Here is a 21,628-nt window from a genome sequence, read left to right on the forward strand (position 1 = left end):
AAAACAAAATCAATAAGTACATGATTTGTTATTTGATAAAATTATATTACTTGTTTAAAATGTCGTTTGTACAAATAGCATTTTATTAAAGCAGCTGTTATAATAATTTCTCAGTAAATTAAGAAAAATAAATATTTTTGAGTTGTCTTTTAAAATTGTCTTTGTTTCTTGCCTATTTTGCAAACTGGTCTATTAACAGTAAAGCATAGGTGTTAGGGCAGGTGTGCACATGTTTAAACATTCCCTGCTTGTTTTAGTGTTGCTCTCCTCCAGCATGCCTAATTTAATTGTCATTTAGGAAAACATCAAAATGTTCCAGACAGAAAATCCACGACCATGGTTGAGGCACATTGTATAATATTCTGGTCACTTGACAGTTCTGCAACAAGCTATCAAAGGTTAATTGTAAATTTAAAATACTAGTTATTTTACAGAATACCAGGTACAAGCTGGTTTTGGACAGTAAAACCACCCACCAGCAACAAGATGGTTTAAGATGGTGTAACCAGCTATAAACCAGCTACCACCTATGAACCAGCTAACAGCTGGTTTTGAATGGTTTAACCAGCTACCAGCTACAAACCAGCTACCAGGTTCCAAAACACAGCTTAAGCTGGTCAAGCTGGTTAACCAGCTTGACCAGCTTAAGATGGTATGAGCTGGTTTTTCCAGCAGGGCAGGCTTTAAGCTGGTTTATACTTGAAGCCTGGTTTATACTTGACGCGGCGCGAGGGTCCGCGCGGCGAAAATGACGTAATCGCTGAGGCTCCGCCCGTGCGCGAGTGCCTCGCGCGCTGTCGCTGCACGAGGTCGTGCACCTCTCGAATTTTGCAACTTCGCGCGCGCGCCGCGCTTCAGCGCGATCGACAAAGTCATGTTTGCAGGGTTCATACACCTATACAAGGTGGAATTAAAGCACTTGTACGGCACTTTCAAGGTCCATTTCAATATTTTCCAGCATGATAAACATAATTAAGTTAAATATTGACACGCCGCGAGCGGCGCGAGGGTCCGCGCGGCGAAAATTACGTAATCGCTGAGGCTCCGCCCATGCGCGAGTGCCTCGCGCGGTCGTGCACCTCTCGAATTTTGTAACTTCGCGCGCGCGCTGCGCTTCAGCGCGATCGACAAAGTCATGTTTGCAGGGTTCATACACCTATACAAAGTGGAATTAAAGCACTTGTACGGCACTTTCAAGGCACGGCGAAAATTACGTAATCGCTGAGGCTCCGCCCGTGCGCGAGTGCCTCGCGCGGTCGTGCACCTCTCGAATTTTGTAACTTCGCGCGCGCGCTGCGCTTCAGCGCGATCGACAAAGTCATGTTTGCAGGGTTCATACACCTATACAAGGTGGAATTAAAGCACTTGTACGGCACTTTCAAGGTCCATTTCAATATTTTCCAGCATGATAAACATAATTAAGTTAAATATTGACGCGCCGCGAGCGGCGAGGGTCCGCGCGGCGAAAATGACGTAATTGCTGAGGCTCCGCCCGTGCGCGAGTGCCTCGCGCGCTGTCGCTGCGCGAGGTCGTGCACCTCTCTAATTTTGCAACTTCGCGCGCGCGCCGCGCTTCAGCGCCATCGACAAAGTCATGTTTGCAGGGTTCATACACCTATACAAGGTGGAATTAAAGCACTTGTACGGCACTTTCCCACTGCGCAAAGATACGTTGAAACGACGTCTTTTCCAAGTCATTTTTGCACGTCGGATTTTGGTCCCCTGAAGGTGCAGACTGTGACGCCAGATGACAGTCTTTTTTCCGACGTCTTCTGCACGTCGTGTATTGACGACCCCGGGACGTCCGGATAAGGGCCATTTCTAGTCCAAATGAAGTCTTGTGTAGGTCTTTTTTGCGTAAAACGTTGACTCCTTTTAGACATCGTTTTTATAAGCCTACCAACAGCTATTTCTAAATAGAGCTGTAATATCGAAGGAAATGCTTTCTTAAAACACAGGCTGTTTCTCAATTCAGGGGCTGCAGCCTACGTAGACCGCGTAGACCGCAGCCCACGGTGGCCACACACTTCGAAGGCAGGGTAGGCTGCATCTCACGGCTGTTAAATGAGACAGTCTAGTCTTCGCAAGACGTATGTTTGCGTGACCACGCTCTGCCCCGTTTCATACGTTACATACGTGTTAGCGAGCTGTCCGACAAATATCACATCACCCACAAATGCCTAAAAGAAAATGCGTTGAACATGTATTCACGTTTGACGGGAAGTATAACTTCATAACAAAATTCAATGTATTTTTATAAACGTTACTTTTACGTTACTTTTACGGATAAACGTTTAGTAAATACTCAAAGCACATGTTTACCTGCAATATCATTAATAACTGGCATGTTATTTAGCATCTCATTGCAGTATAAATGTCCATATTTAAAAAATACCGACATTTAAAAACGAATTATTCGGCCCGTACACTAGACTCCGCCTGTTTATTGTTCATAGAGCAATGAATCCTGGGATATGGTGGGACGCGAAGGATACTCAGATGCATCCTTCGTTTTCGGGGTTTTGAAGGCTACATTCGTCGGCCGCATAAGAAGGAGTCCACGAATTGGGACAGCCTCGTCGCGGCGCAGTGACGTAACCGGCCTACAAATGCGCACTTCGTGGGCTGCAGCCCCTGAATTGAGAAACAGCCACAATTTCCATGGGGATTCATAGTTTCTGTGCACAACTAGTGCCATTTTAGAAGGTAGCATTTTGTCCTGGTAAATTTTCCTAGCTTCCTTTCCGTCGCAGCAGATAACTGGAAACGTATACAAAAGTGTAAGGTTCAAATCTGCTGAGCCTAACGAACTTCAGAAAGATGAACGGGAACAATAAACAGGTCCGCCACCTTCTGGCACCAGTTACACACGTTACAATTGTATATGCTTTACAAATAAATCACATGAATGGCATTTCCAATTTCTTTCCACCTTCATTTTTATTGATCACTGGCCAAAACGCCAACTTATAAAAGTAGTAATGTCTGTGGTAAATTCCATCCAATACGTGAGTAGCTAGCTAGCCTTTTGGCTAACGTTAAAACGTAACAAACCTTACAAAAATCCATTACAAAAGTACAAGGTAATGTGATTATATCTATTGATCTGTTACTACAACATATAAACATTTTAGGTTAATATTTTGAGGTTTGTTAAAGACCAGTTGTTAATGTTACCTTGAAATCGCCAGTAAATAACTGTAAAAAGTAACGGATTTCTTTTTAATTTAAACTCCTAAATGCGCGAGGCAACTCGCTCGAGCTTTTTATGTAGGCTCACTTTTGTATCATAGTCAATTGATTGTATTTAACATAATAGTTATACATAAATATTATATATAAACAAATATTTTGATAATACATACATTTTCTTATACGTGTCTACATTAAATAATGTATAATAATATGGATTTATTACAGTTCACAGGCTGCACCATTGAGGACATGGAGTTTTAGGTTGACGGAGTCGAGCAAAAGTGTTTATCGCCCAAAAGACAAATTTTCTCATACCGCTTTACTCAACATTTAGAAATGTTCATTAATATAAAAAAAACAAATATTATGTATCATGTACATTTCTGTACCCTTCTTAGACGTCTCCGTGACGTTGAAATTCCGACGTTCAAGTGTTTAACTGCATATCGACGTCCAAGTGGGGTCATAGTTAGACGTCCAAATAACGGACCTAGTTTGCACGTCGAGTAGAAGTCCAGAATTGGTCTTGGACCGACGGACGCAATATAGACTTGATCTGCACGTCCATAAGACGTCTAATGTTTAGTGGGTTCAAGGTCCATTTCAATATTTTCCAGCTTGATAAACATAATTCAGTTAAATATTGACACGCCGCGAGCGGCGCGAGGGTCCGCGCGGCGAAAATTACGTAATCGCTGAGGCTCCGCCCGTGCGCGAGTGCCTCGCGCGGTCGTGCACCTGTCGAATTTTGTAACTTCGCGCGTGCGCTGCGCTTCAGCGCGATCGACAAAGTCGTGTTTGCAGGGTTCATACACCTATACAAGGTGGAATTAAAGCACTTGTACGGCACTTTCAAGGTCCATTTCAATATTTTCCAGCATGATAAACATAATTAAGTTAAATATTAATACATATACTCGAAATGATTCAAAATAATTCGCTTTTTTATCACATTATTTGATGGTTGTTTATTTTCAAAACGCTCAATCTTAACGTCTTCACGTTCTCTCATGTTTCGTCCTGGAATTACAAGAGGCTCGTATTTGTTAACGTAATTTCAACATTTTAATGTACTTTAGCCTAAATTCCAGCACTTTTCAAACCTGAAACACAAAGCAACATTAAAATGCGTCAGGTAAATGTTCATGAATATATATACAGATAAAAACGGTCTGCAAGCGAGTTAAATTTAATTAGTGGTCGGCCGTTATCGGCGTTAACGGCCCACCACTAATATATATACACATATTCACACGCACGCACACATACACAGCATAATTATATATGTATGTGTCTGTGTGTCCTCATTATTGCTGGCTATAAAATCGCATCACCGTGTCATACTTTAATGTCCTGCACTGATGAGCTGCGCGAGCCTCAGAATTGTTCGAATGGAGGCTGCGTTCGAATACCATTACAAGTTTGTTAGCCACCTAGCTCTCTCATATTTTTCCTTGTTCTTTCCTTAAGATTTTTTCGCATTAATAAAATGTTTGCCTACGTACAATACATCGACGACGGAGTAAAAAATATTGTACATATTAAAGACATCAAAAACTTTGACCCAAAAAATACAGAAGACTATTCTGCAGTACACGCATACTGGATTCTGTGGAAAGGGGAGTTATTCGCTGGCCAAATCTTGATGCTAAAAGGTAAGTAGCTAACGTTTTTATAATACAGAATAATAGTATATCGTATAATAATAACAATTCAACATTTTGTTTGACGTACGACGTGAGTTAAACTTGTCGCTATCTGATACAATTTGGCTACAAGTTACCCGAACCGGGATCTACAAAACATTACCTGTCGCAGCGATCAAAATCGTCCGTGGTCTGTTCATTAAATGTTACTTTGATCTGTCTGTATGAAGCTGTCTACACTGTCAAGACTGGATATTAGTTAGCAGGTTGTGCTACTCGTGTTACCATTAAGAGGGTTACTCAGCAACATCATCTACAAACCTAATAAGACCTAATAAGCCTTTATATAGTTAGTTGTGTCGCGTGCGGTAGCCTGGCGACCATGGACCACCTTGCTCGTTAAAATATATTTATAAAACAAAAGACTTACCTTCTGCACCAACAGCCGATGCAACATCCCATGCGTTGTCTTTCATTTTTTACATTCTTATAATTAGTCTGGTCTGAGAATCATATTAGTTGATCAAGTTTAAAAGGGCACGATTTAACCGAAAGGCTGCCTTCTACCTGTTCTTGGGTAATACTTAACTGAGAATGTTGGTGGAGAACTTTTCACTTCCCTTTTGAGGGCCAAAATGCCGCAAGCGCACTGACAATATCTGCTCTTTAATTATAATTAAACACGGAGGTCTGTAAACTGTGATTTTCATGTTTTAGCTGAGCCATTTGTATAAGACAAATACTGAACATTCAATGATTAAACTATCATTCTGGGTTCGACATTCAGCATGAAAAAGAAACTGAGCATAATATAAATGTTTGTATTAATTTTTTGTATATAAATTTTATATAATCATATATAAAAATTATAAGAGGGAAGACTTGAGTGTGCCTGACCAGTATTACGGTTTAAAGTGTTACATATTTTTCTTCACAGACACTTCTGAAGAAATAGAGGACATTCTAGGTGCAGGGAAAAGGATTCGGGTTCCAAAGTTACTGGAGAGAAATCCTGTGGAGAGCCAGAGAAACTCAGAAAGGAAAGAAATTGAAGATACTGCTGTAAGTATATATGTGCATGCATATATATATATATATATATATAATATATATATGATAAGAGCAAGTGAGATGTTATGTGCTATTATTATTTGCAGATGTCACAAAAGGCAAGCATTATTGAGGGAAAGCGGGCCTCACTAATGGAAATTTTAAAAGAGCGGCAAAGCCAGAAAAGAATCCAGCCACTGTGTGCCTCTAATAGTCAATCAAAGAGGCAGAGGATTCTGCTGGATGATGAAACATCTAGTGGCAGTGATGATGAATTAATTGCCAAATCTGAATTTGATGAATTAAAGAAGAAGCACACAGTACTTGGGCATAAATATCAAGAAGCCATTAGTGAACTGGAACAACTGAGAAAATTGAACACTGAACTCCAAAAGTGTTTGGTCTCCAAAATCCTTCCTGGTAAGTTTGTAACACTCACCCTTCTTTCCTAAAAGGCTGCCTCACAAAACACAAAACAATCGTTATCATTTTATCTAAACTGGAATTTAAAGCTGTACTATTTATTGAATGTAATGACAGTGAATTACATTTAAGGTCTCATTTATGTTATAGAGAATAACAGCCTTCCTGATTTTATGGACACCCCTCAAACAATTAGTAAGACCTTTCAGTTATACTGCTATTACTATTACTGTTGTTATTATATTTTGAACATTATCTGTTTTGCTTGAGAAGGTGTTTGTGGTTTTGTTGCATATAACACTAACAGCTTGTTGCGTCTACCTATTGTCTAATAAAAAAGCCCTAGTTAATGTTCATTTAATCTGTGATACAAACTTGTACTGAAGATTTATTATCATTATATTATACATTTCAGGGCAATCCAACTTGTCACCCCCATTAAACACTCCTCAAGCAACAGTTGGTAAGTATATTGCTAATAAAACATGAATGACTTGGTTACACTTATACATTCATCCTATCTCTGATAAGAGATAAGAGACATGCACAATAATATTGTACTATTTAATCATTCTACAACTGTCATTTACCAAAAGTAAGGTAATAATTATTAAATTATTTTATATTTGCAGTAGAAATAAGCCAACAGAAAGAGCAAGCTTCAGAAGAAGAAAGGGTATTTTAGATTTAATTATAAATGTACAGTAACGGTGGTATTGTCTTTGATTATACTGATATGATTTACATATAATCGTGAAATAAAATAAAATTTCACACAGACGCACATTGGTGAAGGAATTTACATCAATACAAATCAGTGGAAGAGAGTCCAAGGAAACAGCAAGGACAGCTTGTTTGTGAAGGAGCTGGCAGTGTGCATTTGGGGCACAAACATTTTGGCCAACCGGAGTCTGGAGGGTAAAAGTTGTCCAACAACAAAGACAACCCCCAGGCCCCCTCTAACCCCTCACAAATTAAGAGCACTAAAAAGTAAGTAAGAATGTTGATAAAGAATACTAATCTGAAAATGATGGAGGATATTACTGCTGCATGAAATATTACATGTGTCTCTTTTGGACCAGGACACTTGAATTTTATTAAAATTTCTCAATGACCTGCTAATAATCTTATACATATCTTCTGTGCAAAATGTTGACATTTAATAAAACTGTTCATAATAATAGTCATGTGGCCTTTGAGCAGGTTATCTAGTCTTCATATAGGCTAGAAGTTTATACCTCACATTTAGGAGTTTAGCTCCTCTGAGAAGGCCTATACATGCAAGTAAATGATTTGTACTTTGTTTCAAGTAAATAGTTTTTGAAGTCTTTAGAAAACTATATGATTTTATTGTTGTGCAGTAACATGCATATTTTATGCATATTAAAGTTTTCTCATGACATTTTGCTTTATTTTGTTTTGTTAAAGATTGCTTCCAAAAGTGGCTTGAGACAAAAAACCTGGAAGAGTTCGAGCTAAGGACCAGAGCAGGAAAATTTGGACGTTATGTTACAGAAAAAATCCAAGACATCAACAAAAAACAAAAAAAACAAAATCAATAAGTACATGATTTGTTATTTGATAAAATTATATTACTTGTTTAAAATGTCGTTTGTACAAATAGCATTTTATTAAAGCAGCTGTTATAATAATTTCTCAGTAAATTAAGAAAAATAAATATTTTTGAGTTGTCTTTTAAAATTGTCTTTGTTTCTTGCCTATTTTGCAAACTGGTCTATTAACAGTAAAGCATAGGTGTTAGGGCAGGTGTGCACATGTTTAAACATTCCCTGCTTGTTTTAGTGTTGCTCTCCTCCAGCATGCCTAATTTAATTGTCATTTAGGAAAACATCAAAATGTTCCAGACAGAAAATCCACGACCATGGTTGAGGCACATTGTATAATATTCTGGTCACTTGACAGTTCTGCAACAAGCTATCAAAGGTTAATTGTAAATTTAAAATACTAGTTATTTTACAGAATACCAGGTACAAGCTGGTTTTGGACAGTAAAACCACCCACCAGCAACAAGATGGTTTAAGATGGTGTAACCAGCTATAAACCAGCTACCACCTATGAACCAGCTAACAGCTGGTTTTGAATGGTTTAACCAGCTACCAGCTACAAACCAGCTACCAGGTTCCAAAACACAGCTTAAGCTGGTCAAGCTGGTTAACCAGCTTGACCAGCTTAAGATGGTATGAGCTGGTTTTTCCAGCAGGGCAGGCTTTAAGCTGGTTTATACTTGAAGCCTGGTTTATACTTGACGCGCCGCGAGCGGCGCGAGGGTCCGCGGCGAAAATGACGTAATCGCTGAGGCTCCGCCCGTGCGCGAGTGCCTCGCGCGCTGTCGCTGCACGAGGTCTTGCACCTCTCGAATTTTGCAACTTCGCGCGCGCCGCGCTTCAGCGCGATCGACAAAGTCATGTTTGCAGGGTTCATACACCTATACAAGGTGGAATTAAAGCACTTGTACGGCACTTTCAAGGTCCATTTCAATATTTTCCAGCATGATAAACATAATTAAGTTAAATATTGACACGCCGCGAGCGGCGCGAGGGTCCGCGCGGCGAAAATTACGTAATCGCTGAGGCTCCGCCCGGAGTGCCTCGCGCGGTCGTGCACCTCTCGAATTTTGTAACTTCGCGCGCGCGCTGCGCTTCAGCGCGATCGACAAAGTCATGTTTGCAGGGTTCATACACCTATACAAGGTGGAATTAAAGCACTTGTACGGCACTTTCCCACTGCGCAAAGATACGTTGAAACGACGTCTTTTCCAAGTCATTTTTGCACGTCGGATTTTGGTCCCCTGAAGGTGCAGACTGTGACGCCAGATGACGTCTTTTTTCCGACGTCTTCTGCACGTCGTGTATCGACGACCCCCGGACGTCCGGATAAGGGCCATTTCTAGTCCAAATGAAGTCTTGTGTAGGTCTTTTTTGCGTAAAACGTTGACTCCTTTTAGACATCGTTTTTATAAGCCTACCAACAGCTATTTCTAAATAGAGCTGTAATATCGAAGGAAATGCTTTCTTAAAACACAATTTCCATGGGGATTCATAGTTTCTGTGCACAACTAGTGCCATTTTAGAAGGTAGCATTTTGTCCTGGTAAATTTTCCTAGCTTCCTTTCCGTCGCAGCAGATAACTGGAAACGTATACAAAAGTGTAAGGTTCAAATCTGCTGAGCCTAACGAACTTCAGAAAGATGAACGGGAACAATAAACAGGTCCGCCACCTTCTGGCACCAGTTACACACGTTACAATTGTATATGCTTTACAAATAAATCACATGAATGGCATTTCCAATTTCTTTCCACCTTCATTTTTATTGATCACTGGCCAAAACGCCAACTTATAAAAGTAGTAATGTCTGTGGTAAATTCCATCCAATACGTGAGTAGCTAGCTAGCCTTTTGGCTAACGTTAAAACGTAACAAACCTTACAAAAATCCATTACAAAAGTACAAGGTAATGTGATTATATCTATTGATCTGTTACTACAACATATAAACATTTTAGGTTAATATTTTGAGGTTTGTTAAAGACCAGTTGTTAATGTTACCTTGAAATCGCCAGTAAATAACTGTAAAAAGTAACGGATTTCTTTTTAATTTAAACTCCTAAATGCGCGAGGCAACTCGCTCGAGCTTTTTATGTAGGCTCACTTTTGTATCATAGTCAATTGATTGTATTTAACATAATAGTTATACATAAATATTATATATAAACAAATATTTTGATAATACATACATTTTCTTATACGTGTCTACATTAAATAATGTATAATAATATGGATTTATTACAGTTCACAGGCTGCACCATTGAGGACATGGAGTTTTAGGTTGACGGAGTCGAGCAAAAGTGTTTATCGCCCAAAAGACAAATTTTCTCATACCGCTTTACTCAACATTTAGAAATGTTCATTAATATAAAAAAAAACAAATATTATGTATCATGTACATTTCTGTACCCTTCTTAGACGTCTCCGTGACGTTGAAATTCCGACGTTCAAGTGTTTAACTGCACATCGACGTCCAAGTGGGGTCATAGTTAGACGTCCAAATAACGGACCTAGTTTGCACGTCGAGTAGAAGTCCAGAATTGGTCTTGGACCGACGGACGCAATATAGACTTGATCTGCACGTCCATAAGACGTCTAATGTTTAGTGGGTTCAAGGTCCATTTCAATATTTTCCAGCTTGATAAACATAATTCAGTTAAATATTGACACGCCGCGAGCGGCGCGAGGGTCCGCGCGGCGAAAATTACGTAATCGCTGAGGCTCCGCCCGTGCGCGAGTGCCTCGCGCGGTCGTGCACCTGTCGAATTTTGTAACTTCGCGCGTGCGCTGCGCTTCAGCGCGATCGACAAAGTCATGTTTGCAGGGTTCATACACCTATACAAGGTGGAATTAAAGCACTTGTACGGCACTTTCAAGGTCCATTTCAATATTTTCCAGCATGATAAACATAACTAAGTTAAATATTAATACATATACTCGAAATGATTCAAAATAATTCGCTTTTTTATCACATTATTTGATGGTTGTTTATTTTCAAAACGCTCAATCTTAACGTCTTCACGTTCTCTCATGTTTCGTCCTGGAATTACAAGAGGCTCGTATTTGTTAACGTAATTTCAACATTTTAATGTACTTTAGCCTAAATTCCAGCACTTTTCAAACCTGAAACACAAAGCAACATTAAAATGCGTCAGGTAAATGTTCATGAATATATATACAGATAAAAACGGTCTGCAAGCGAGTTAAATTTAATTAGTGGTCGGCCGTTATCGGCGTTAACGGCCCACCACTAATATATATACACATATTCACACGCACGCACACACACACAGCATAATTATATATGTATGTGTCTGTGTGTCCTCATTATTGCTGGCTATAAAATCGCATCACCGTGTCATACTTTAATGTCCTGCACTGATGAGCTGCGCGAGCCTCAGAATTGTTCGAATGGAGGCTGCGTTCGAATACCGTTACAAGTTTGTTAGCCACCTAGCTCTCTCATATTTTTCCTTGTTCTTTCCTTAAGATTTTTTCGCATTAATAAAATGTTTGCCTACGTACAATACATCGACGACGGAGTAAAAAATATTGTACATATTAAAGACATCAAAAACTTTGACCCAAAAAATACAGAAGACTATTCTGCAGTACACGCATACTGGATTCTGTGTGTGGAGTACACAAATATTTATGATGCTTTAGTTACTTTTCTGCAATCTCCAACAATGTACTGTGTGTACCGGGGCATGCAAGGGTTAAAAGTATTGTCCGAAGATGAATGTGAGGTCCCAGTATCGCTTTGGGGGCGGGTCAAGGAAATCGAAAGCGAACGGTGGGTTAAGAGCAGTAAACGTGTATGCTTGCTCTCCAGCGATATAGAGAGAACAAACGAGTATGTATGTGTTTTCAAACGAGAGAAAGTCTGTCTTTGTGAGCACCAGCGTTCAGAGCGAGACGAGCAGGTCTGAGGGCTCTTTAAACTAGACTCCGGTGCGTATTGAGTCAGGACTGGTCTCGGGGAAAATTCAGCTGTTGCGTAGCGCACGAAATGGCGGACGTGCCCACCTTTGTGTAGCAAGAAGAGCGCGTGAGGCCTTTTCTGCAACGTGCATGTGGCGGAGGATACGGCGTTGCTGCGGGGGAAGGCTGCTGGTTTGTTTTTTGTGCACTTTCCTGCGTGTCCGTGTGCGCGCGCGTTTGGGCTGGCGTTAGCTGCAGGTTGAGCGGGAGCCGTGTTCACGCACAACGCGAGGGATTGCGACCGCGTCTACCGTCCGGCGGCAGTGGGGAAGCGCCACACAGAGACTCAGCGTGTTCCTGGTCTTCAGAGACTGTTTCTCCGTGTCAGACTGTTGCCGTGTACCCTGCCATCCAGACGACATCCTCTCAGCAGTTCGCCTCCTCAGTTGAAGGAAAGTGATTTATTTTGTATTTGTTTGTCTTTCCTGGGTATTTTATTTATGAGGCTAAGTTAAGAAAGAGTATTTTGCCTCGTGATCAGAGACTGTGATCAGAGACTGAGATCCACGTGACCGTTCGTAGACTCTTTCTCTCAAACCGTGGACTGCCAAATACACCCAGAGTGGGAGTGCAGAAATAATATTGTGGATTATTTACTGCTGTCGTTGTCATTTGTTTCATTTAATTCCAGAGGAACACCCAGATTTATATATGTTTTAAATGAATAAACTATGTTAATAATTGTTCAAATTATAGTTGTTTAAGTATAGTCACCGTTTGAGTTATATTGTGTGTATGTGTTGGATGCCCAACAGGGTATTTACTGTGTTACTGATATACCTACCTTGGAGTGGGGGCGTCTCACCTGTCCTGTCCTGATCTAGGGAGGGGGAAAGGGGGGTTAACAAACCTGTAGCCATTCACAGTGTGGTTAACACCAATCCTTCGGGCCGCCACCGTGTCAGGGTCTACCGAAGCCCACCTCACCATTTCAGGCAGTGGCTCACCTTACATCTATTTATTGGGGAAGTTAGAAGCCATAGTGTAGAACAGGGCAGGCTATCCATACTTAAACAAATAAGCACTGAGGCTAATTGTACTGGAGGGTGGGGACCCAGATCCTTCCGCTCTCCCGTCGTCCAAGGTGAGGTTGCTGCTACTACCCCCACAAAACGGGGCTTGACACCCCGTTACAATTGGCGTCACGAACAGGATAGTCAGTAGGTGCATTTCAAGTAGGCTGCAGCTGTTGGTTACAGATCTGTCAATCTTAAGATGGCTGAGCTGGAACAGTTAAAGAGAGAGTTTGAGGAGATGCAGCGAAGGCTGGCTGAGCAGTCTGGAGCTTTGCAGCAAGCTAGAGAGGAGCAGAGAGAGGCACTCTCCCTGGCCAAGGCTGTTATAGATCAGCAAGCTGCTGCCCAGAGGAGTCCAACTGCTGTGTATATCCCTCGGGATCGCAAGCTGCCAGAGTTTAGTGGGAGCTTGACAAAGCCAGGTGACATGAGCATTGAGGAATGGGTGGCAGCGATGAAGTCTGCATTTAAAGTCATGAAGGTTACAGATGAGGATTGTATTGAACTAGTCAGGCAGCAATTAAAGGATGAAGCCAAAATGACAGTGAAGTTTATGCTGAAAGGAGAGGAGGAGAGTGTTGATGAAATATTCTCCACCCTTTTGAAAGCTTATGGGGACAAGGTGCCTATAGGCACAAGACTGAAGGAGTTCTATGATCGGATACAGATGCCTGGTGAGACTATCCGCTCTTACGCATACGATCTGCAAGAGAAGCTTAGTCGAGTCCTCAGTAGGGATTCCAAGCGTGTACCTGATGCTGATGCTGTGCTCAAAGAACAACTGGTACTGGGCTTAAGGGATGACTTCTTGAGGCGTGAGATGAAAAGGAGGGTAAAGGACGAGGAAGATTTAACTTTTGCCCAACTGATGCAAGCCGCTATTACCTGGTCTGAGGAGGAGGAGGTGCCAGCATCAAGTGGCACAAGGAGTAGCTCCCGTTCTAGAGGCGTTGTGAATGCTGCTGCTGCAACTGCAGGTGCTTCCCCAACACTAACTCTTGAGATGCTACATGAGGCTATAGAAAAGATAGCTGCACGTCAGGAAGAGTTGTACGAAGTTGTTCACAGCCAAGAGAAAGCAAAGCTTCAGCAAAAGAGGCCAAGGAAGCTGCCTCTGAAAGATAGCGAAGGAAGGTATGTTTGCTATACATGCAGAGAGCCAGGCCATACCAGTCGTTACTGCCCCCGTAGCGAAGAAGTAAAAAATCATGCTGCCCAACCTAAACAGGGGGAAGCAACAGGTGAAGCTGCAGTCAGGAGCCCGCAAGTTAGACAGAACAGTCAAGACTCTTCAGTAGTCTGGAGTAGGACAGGTAAGACAGTCTCACAGGAAGTGCCTAGCACGCTTAGAGAAAATGCATTTGGGGACTGCTTAACCATTGAAGTTAAGATAGCTGGTGTGAAGACAAACTGCCTCTTAGACACGGGATCAGAGGTTACTACAATAACAGAGTCTCACTTCAAACGACATTTTGAAGGAGAAGAACTGATGCTGTCATCAGCTAGCTGGGTAAAGCTTACCGCCGCAAATGGGTTAGACATACCTGTTCTTGGATGCCTGGAGGCAGACATTGAGTGCATGGGGAGGACGCTTTATGGGAAGTGTGTGTTTGTGCTAACAGACACCAGTCCAGATGTAGCAGACATGAAGGGGCTCTCTGGCATCATTGGAATGAATGTGATAAGTGGACTTCGAGACCTTTTCATTACAGGAGGTGGATTAAAGCCGATGGATAAGCACAGCCGACACACGGGGGAGGCGAGTGTACGACATGTGCTCGCCAGAGTTGAGAAAGAATCGCAGATTATTGGCCCTGGTGGCAAGATTGGCTTTGTTAGAGTGGCTGGAAGAGGTGCAGTTACTATTCCACCCTTTAGTGAGAAGGTACTAGAAGGCCGCTGCAGAGTGCCACCCAAGGTAAAGTGCCAAGTATTGGTGGAGCCTACACCTAGAGCAGGTATTCCGAAGGGGCTTATGGTCGCAAACGTGTTAGCCAAGACAGAAGGGGGCAGAGTGCCTGTGAGAGTGTTGAACTCGAGTGAGAGGCCCATAAGATTAAAACCCAGGGCCATGGTGGCATCAGTACATAAACCACAGGAGGTGCTACCAAGACGAATGGTGGAGCTTGAGGAGAGCAACGGGGCTGTACATGTAAAGGTGGTTGAACAGGGTGACAGTCACCCCCAGGAGTGTGATGCAAATCACATGCCTATTCCAGTCCAGGTGAACTCCGATGCCCTTACTCCATTGCAGTATAAGGAACTTTTAAACTTGCTTGAGAAGTACAAGGATGTGTTCTCGAAAGGTGACCACGACTATGGTTATACTACGGCTGTGACGCATAGTATTCCCACAGGTGATGCCCCACCCGTTAAACAGAGGCACCGGCGGGTCCCACCTCACGTGTTCCAGGAATTTAAGAAACATGTGCAAAGCCTTGTTGACCAGGGGGTCCTGAGAGAGAGTTCCAGTCCATGGGCATCCCCCGCAGTTATAGTTGTCAAAAAGGACGGGACAGTACGATTCTGTTGTGATTATAGAAGGCTGAATTTGGTCACATGTAAAGACGCATACCCCCTTCCACGAGTGGAGGAGTCACTCGACGCCCTAGGAAATGCTCAGCTGTTCTCGACACTGGATCTGACAGCAGGATATTTCCAGGTGGCAGTTTGTGAGGAAGACAGAGAGAAGACTGCTGTTACAACACCATTTGGGCTCTTTGAGTGGTGTCGTATGCCGTTTGGCCTCTGCAATGCCCCAGCCACTTTCCAACGACTTATGGGGGTGGTGCTGGGTGACCTTGCTTTTGACACATTGCTGGTGTACCTTGATGACATCATCATTTTTTCAAAGGACTTTGAAAGTCACTGTGAGCGACTAGAACTTGTACTCACTCGTCTAAGGCACCATGGGTTGAAGCTGAAACCTAGCAAGTGCTTCCTCTTCCGCTCAGAAGTGAAGTTCCTGGGGCATGTGATTTCTGCCGAAGGAGTCCAAGTAGATGATGAAAAGGTCAGGGCCCTGCACACATGGCCTACTCCAAGGACAGTGAAGGAAGTGAGACAGGTGCTAGGGTTCATGGGCTATTATAGACGCTTCGTACCCAATTTTTCACATTTAGCCAGGCCATTGTATGACTTGTTGGGAGGAGTGAAGGCCAGGGAGAGAGCTCCTGGACCAATCACCTGGAGTGGGGAATGCCAGAGAGCATTTGAGAGTCTCAAGCAGTGCCTAATGTCTCCACCAGTGCTTGCCTACCCAGACTTAACACTACCTTTCACACTTACCACTGATGGGAGTCTACAGGGCATAGGGGCTGTGCTTAGCCAAAAGCAGGGGGGGACAGAGCGGGTAATAGCCTACGCAAGCCGGGGCCTACGGGAGTCAGATACAGGGAGTGACCATGTTGGCACGTTGAGGCGCTCAGACAGGCAGGGCAGGGGCACGCTTCCTTGGAGGTACAGGAACGATTATGTTTTGAAATAAATGATGTTAAATGTACGATATTCTTGGTTGAAGAAAACGAGTTTGTTGTTTGAATGTAAAAAAAAAAAAAAATGTTTGAAGTTATGGCTTCCACACCTGAAGTGTAACTATTGTTCACATCTATCTGTTTTGTTTGTATTTCAGAGATGAGGCCTGCTGGAGGATGGTCGCTGGTATGGCAGGGTTTAGCAGGGGGGAATGTGGAGTACACAAATATTTATGATGCTTTAGTTACTTTTCTGCAATCTCCAACAATGTACTGTGTGTACCGGGGCATGCAAGGGTTAAAAGTATTGTCCGAAGATGAATGTGAGGTCCCAGTATCGCTTTGGGGGCGGGTCAAGGAAATCGAAAGCGAACGGTGGGTTAAGAGCAGTAAACGTGTATGCTTGCTCTCCAGCGATATAGAGAGAACAAACGAGTATGTATGTGTTTTCAAACGAGAGAAAGTCTGTCTTTGTGAGCACCAGCGTTCAGAGCGAGACGAGCAGGTCTGAGGGCTCTTTAAACTAGACTCCGGTGCGTATTGAGTCAGGACTGGTCTCGGGGAAAATTCAGCTGTTGCGTAGCGCACGAAATGGCGGACGTGCCCACCTTTGTGTAGCAAGAAGAGCGCGTGAGGCCTTTTCTGCAACGTGCATGTGGCGGAGGATACGGCGTTGCCGCGGGGGAAGGCTGCTGGTTTGTTTTTTGTGCACTTTCCTGCGTGTCCGTGTGCGCGCGCGTTTGGGCTGGCGTTAGCTGCAGGTTGAGCGGGAGCCGTGTTCACGCACAACGCGAGGGATTGCGACCGCGTCTACCGTCCGGCGGCAGTGGGGAAGCGCCACACAGAGACTCAGCGTGTTCCTGGTCTTCAGAGACTGTTTCTCCGTGTCAGACTGTTGCCGTGTACCCTGCCATCCAGACGACATCCTCTCAGCAGTTCGCCTCCTCAGTTGAAGGGAAGTGATTTATTTTGTATTTGTTTGTCTTTCCTGGGTATTTTATTTATGAGGCTACGTTAAGAAAGAGTATTTTGCCTCGTGATCAGAGACTGTGATCAGAGACTGAGATCCACGTGACCGTTCGTAGACTCTTTCTCTCAAACCGTGGACTGCCAAATACACCCAGAGTGGGAGTGCAGAAATAATATTGTGGATTATTTACTGCTGTCGTTGTCATTTGTTTCATTTAATTCCAGAGGAACACCCAGATTTATATATGTTTTAAATGAATAAACTATGTTAATAATTGTTCAAATTATAGTTGTTTAAGTATAGTCACCGTTTGAGTTATATTGTGTGTATGTGTTGGATGCCCAACAGGGTATTTACTGTGTTACTGATATACCTACCTTGGAGTGGGGGCGTCTCACCTGTCCTGTCCTGATCTAGGGAGGGGGAAAGGGGGGTTAACAAACCTGTAGCCATTCACAGTGTGGTTAACACCAATCCTTCGGGCCGCCACCGTGTCAGGGTCTACCGAAGCCCACCTCACCATTTCAGGCAGTGGCTCACCTTACATCTATTTATTGGGGAAGTTAGAAGCCATAGTGTAGAACAGGGCAGGCTATCCATACTTAAACAAATAAGCACTGAGGCTAATTGTACTGGAGGGTGGGGACCCAGATCCTTCCGCTCTCCCGTCGTCCAAGGTGAGGTTGCTGCTACTACCCCCACAAAACGGGGCTTGACACCCCGTTACATGTGGAAAGGGGAGTTATTCGCTGGCCAAATCTTGATGCTAAAAGGTAAGTAGCTAACGTTTTTATAATACAGAATAATAGTATATCGTATAATAATAACAATTCAACATTTTGTTTGACGTACGACGTGAGTTAAACTTGTCGCTATCTGATACAATTTGGCTACAAGTTACCCGAACCGGGATCTACAAAACATTACCTGTCGCAGCGATCAAAATCGTCCGTGGTCTGTTCATTAAATGTTACTTTGATCAGTCTGTATGAAGCTGTCTACACTGTCAAGACTGGATATTATTTAGCAGGTTGTGCTACTCGTGTTACCATTAAGAGGGTTACTCAGCAACATCATCTACAAACCTAATAAGACCTAATAAGCCTTTATATAGTTAGTTGTGTCGCGTGCGGTAGCCTGGCGACCATGGACCACCTTGCTCGTTAAAATATATTTATAAAACAAAAGACTTACCTTCTGCACCAACAGCCGATGCAACATCCCATGCGTTGTCTTTCATTTTTTACATTCTTATAATTAGTCTGGTCTGAGAATCATATTAGTTGATCAAGTTTAAAAGGGCACGATTTAACCGAAAGGCTGCCTTCTACCTGTTCTTGGGTAATACTTAACTGAGAATGTTGGTGGAGAACTTTTCACTTCCCTTTTGAGGGCCAAAATGCCGCAAGCGCACTGACAATATCTGCTCTTTAATTATAATTAAACACGGAGGTCTGTAAACTGTGATTTTCATGTTTTAGCTGAGCCATTTGTATAAGACAAATACTGAACATTCAATGATTAAACTATCATTCTGGGTTCAACATTCAGCATGAAAAAGAAACTGAGCATAATATAAATGTTTGTATTAATTTTTTGTATATAAATTTTATATAATCATATATAAAAATTATAAGAGGGAAGACTTGAGTGTGCCTGACCAGTATTACGGTTTAAAGTGTTACATATTTTTCTTCACAGACACTTCTGAAGAAATAGAGGACATTCTAGGTGCAGGGAAAAGGATTCGGGTTCCAAAGTTACTGGAGAGAAATCCTGTGGAGAGCCAGAGAAACTCAGAAAGGAAAGAAATTGAAGATACTGCTGTAAGTATATATGTGCATGCATATATATATATATATAATATATATATATATGATAAGAGCAAGTGAGATGTTATGTGCTATTATTATTTGCAGATGTCACAAAAGGCAAGCATTATTGAGGGAAAGCGGGCCTCACTAATGGAAATTTTAAAAGAGCGGCAAAGCCAGAAAAGAATCCAGCCACTGTGTGCCTCTAATAGTCAATCAAAGAGGCAGAGGATTCTGCTGGATGATGAAACATCTAGTGGCAGTGATGATGAATTAATTGCCAAATCTGAATTTGATGAATTAAAGAAGAAGCACACAGTACTTGGGCATAAATATCAAGAAGCCATTAGTGAACTGGAACAACTGAGAAAATTGAACACTGAACTCCAAAAGTGTTTGGTCTCCAAAATCCTTCCTGGTAAGTTTGTAACACTCACCCTTCTTTCCTAAAAGGCTGCCTCACAAAACACAAAACAATCGTTATCATTTTATCTAAACTGGAATTTAAAGCTGTACTATTTATTGAATGTAATGACAGTGAATTACATTTAAGGTCTCATTTATGTTATAGAGAATAACAGCCTTCCTGATTTTATGGACACCCCTCAAACAATTAGTAAGACCTTTCAGTTATACTGCTATTACTATTACTGTTGTTATTATATTTTGAACATTATCTGTTTTGCTTGAGAAGGTGTTTGTGGTTTTGTTGCATATAACACTAACAGCATGTTGCGTCTACCTATTGTCTAATAAAAAAGCCCTAGTTAATGTTCATTTAATCTGTGATACAAACTTGTACTGAAGATTTATTATCATTATATTATACATTTCAGGGCAATCCAACTTGTCACCCCCATTAAACACTCCTCAAGCAACAGTTGGTAAGTATATTGCTAATAAAACATGAATGACTTGGTTACACTTATACATTCATCCTATCTCTGATAAGAGATAATAATAATAATAATAATAATCTTTATTTGTATAGCACCTTTCATACATACATGTAACTCAAAGTGCTTTACAGTATAAATAAAAGAAACATTAAAAGGAGATAAGACAAAGACAAAAAGACAGAAGAAAATGTTAAAAGAAATTAAAGATAAAAATATTAAAATAACATAAAAAGTTAAAAGTGAAGTAAGTAAGATAATAAAAAGTAAAGTAAATAAGATAAGAAACTATCTTAATAGTTTTAACTAAAAGCGGATCTAAACAGGAATGTTTTGAGACTGCTCTTAAAACTATGCAGGGATGAAATGCCTCTGAGCTCTTCAGGAAGAGAATTCCAGAGCTTTGGGCCATAGTGGCTAAAAGCACCCTCGCCAATCTTTAATCGGCTTTTAGGAATCACCAGTAGATTACTGTTTGAAGACCTGAGAGACCTGACTGGAACATATCTAACCATCATTTCACTTAGGTAAAGAGGGGCAAGACCATGAAGACATTTAAAAACCATGACTAGAACCTTAAAATCTATTCTAAAGCTGACAGGTAACCAGTGCAGTGAGTGGAGTGCAGGTGTAATATGATCTCTCTTTCTCCTGCGGGTCAGAACCCTTGCAGCCGCGTTCTGAACTCGCTGTAGGTGCGAAATAGAGCTCTTTGGAAGAGCAGATAGAACAGCGTTACAATAATCTAGCCTTGATGTGATAAATGCATGGACAAGTTTTTCACTGTCAGCAGGAGAGAGCATATCTCGGACCTTAGTGATGTTTCGAAGATGAAAGTAAGCTGTCTTGCATGTAGTCATGATGTGTGATTTGAAGCTGAGCTCATTATCAAAGGTGACGCCCAGGTTCTTAACACATTGTCTGGCTTTCAGATTCATTTGATTTAAATAAGTCTGGACATCATTCCTTTGTGAATCACTGCCTAGAACAAGAACCTCTGTCTTCTGTTTATTTAACTGCAGAAAATTGTCAGACATCCATGTCTGTATATCATCTATGCAGTCAAACAGTGAGCAAATTGATTTTAGGGCTTTAGGTTCTAGCGAAATATAAAGTTGAGTGTCATCTGCATATTGATGATAACTAATACCATGTTTATTAATGATGTGTGGTAATGGAAGCATATATAGGTTGAATAGTAACGGCCCAAGGATTGATCCTTGGGGGACACCACAAGTTATTTTTTGACGTGTGGAGGAAGAGGTACCTAATGCTACATAGTAATCACGCCCAGTTAGGTACGATCTAAACCAGTCTAAGACTAAGCCACTAAGGCCTACCCAGCTCTGTAGTCGATCAAGAAGTATTTCATGATCAACGGTGTCAAAAGCGGCGCTTAAATCTAGCAGAAAAAGGACTGAGAGTTTGCCTGCATCCTTATTCAATCTCAAGTCATTTACTACCTTAACTAGGGCTGTTTCAGTGCTGTGGAGAGCTCTGAAACCAGATTGAAAAGTGTCATTTATTTGATTTACTTTGACAGTCATTCAACTGGATTGACACTACTTTTTCAATGATTTTGCTAAGAAAGGAAAGG

At 41.8% G+C, this 21,628-nt stretch overlaps 3 protein-coding genes and 1 long non-coding RNA gene across 4 annotated transcripts in view; 2 read left to right on the forward strand and 2 right to left on the reverse strand.

Annotated features, from left to right (window-relative positions):
• Positions 1 to 21,628, reverse strand: part of LOC143487782 (uncharacterized) — a 98,919-nt gene that overhangs the window by 56,420 nt on the left and 20,871 nt on the right. The gene's annotated exons all lie outside the window — the stretch shown is intronic.
• On the reverse strand, positions 2,044 to 2,644 carry LOC143487795 (uncharacterized). Its single transcript, XR_013124367.1, has 2 exons — positions 2,323 to 2,644; positions 2,044 to 2,180 (listed from the first exon to the last, which is right to left on the reverse strand). It is a non-coding gene; the product is annotated as an uncharacterized LOC143487795 (long non-coding RNA).
• On the forward strand, positions 4,620 to 7,876 carry LOC143487746 (BEN domain-containing protein 5-like). The gene is made up of 8 exons (XM_076986872.1): positions 4,620 to 4,850; positions 5,779 to 5,903; positions 5,999 to 6,311; positions 6,465 to 6,509; positions 6,730 to 6,777; positions 6,947 to 6,990; positions 7,094 to 7,304; positions 7,743 to 7,876. Exons 1-8 carry the CDS (start codon positions 4,685 to 4,687, stop codon positions 7,874 to 7,876), a joined length of 1,086 nt encoding a protein of 361 aa, XP_076842987.1. The 5' UTR covers positions 4,620 to 4,684.
• Positions 11,511 to 20,056, forward strand: LOC143487779 (uncharacterized). Its single transcript, XM_076986947.1, has 5 exons — positions 11,511 to 18,094; positions 19,023 to 19,147; positions 19,241 to 19,553; positions 19,707 to 19,751; positions 19,972 to 20,056. Exon 1 carries the CDS (start codon positions 13,078 to 13,080, stop codon positions 16,363 to 16,365), a length of 3,288 nt encoding a protein of 1,095 aa, XP_076843062.1. The 5' UTR covers positions 11,511 to 13,077; the 3' UTR covers positions 16,366 to 18,094; positions 19,023 to 19,147; positions 19,241 to 19,553; positions 19,707 to 19,751; positions 19,972 to 20,056.

Source organism: Brachyhypopomus gauderio, unplaced genomic scaffold (genome assembly GCF_052324685.1).
Source record: "Brachyhypopomus gauderio isolate BG-103 unplaced genomic scaffold, BGAUD_0.2 sc50, whole genome shotgun sequence".
Classification (NCBI taxonomy): domain Eukaryota; kingdom Metazoa; phylum Chordata; class Actinopteri; order Gymnotiformes; family Hypopomidae; genus Brachyhypopomus; species Brachyhypopomus gauderio.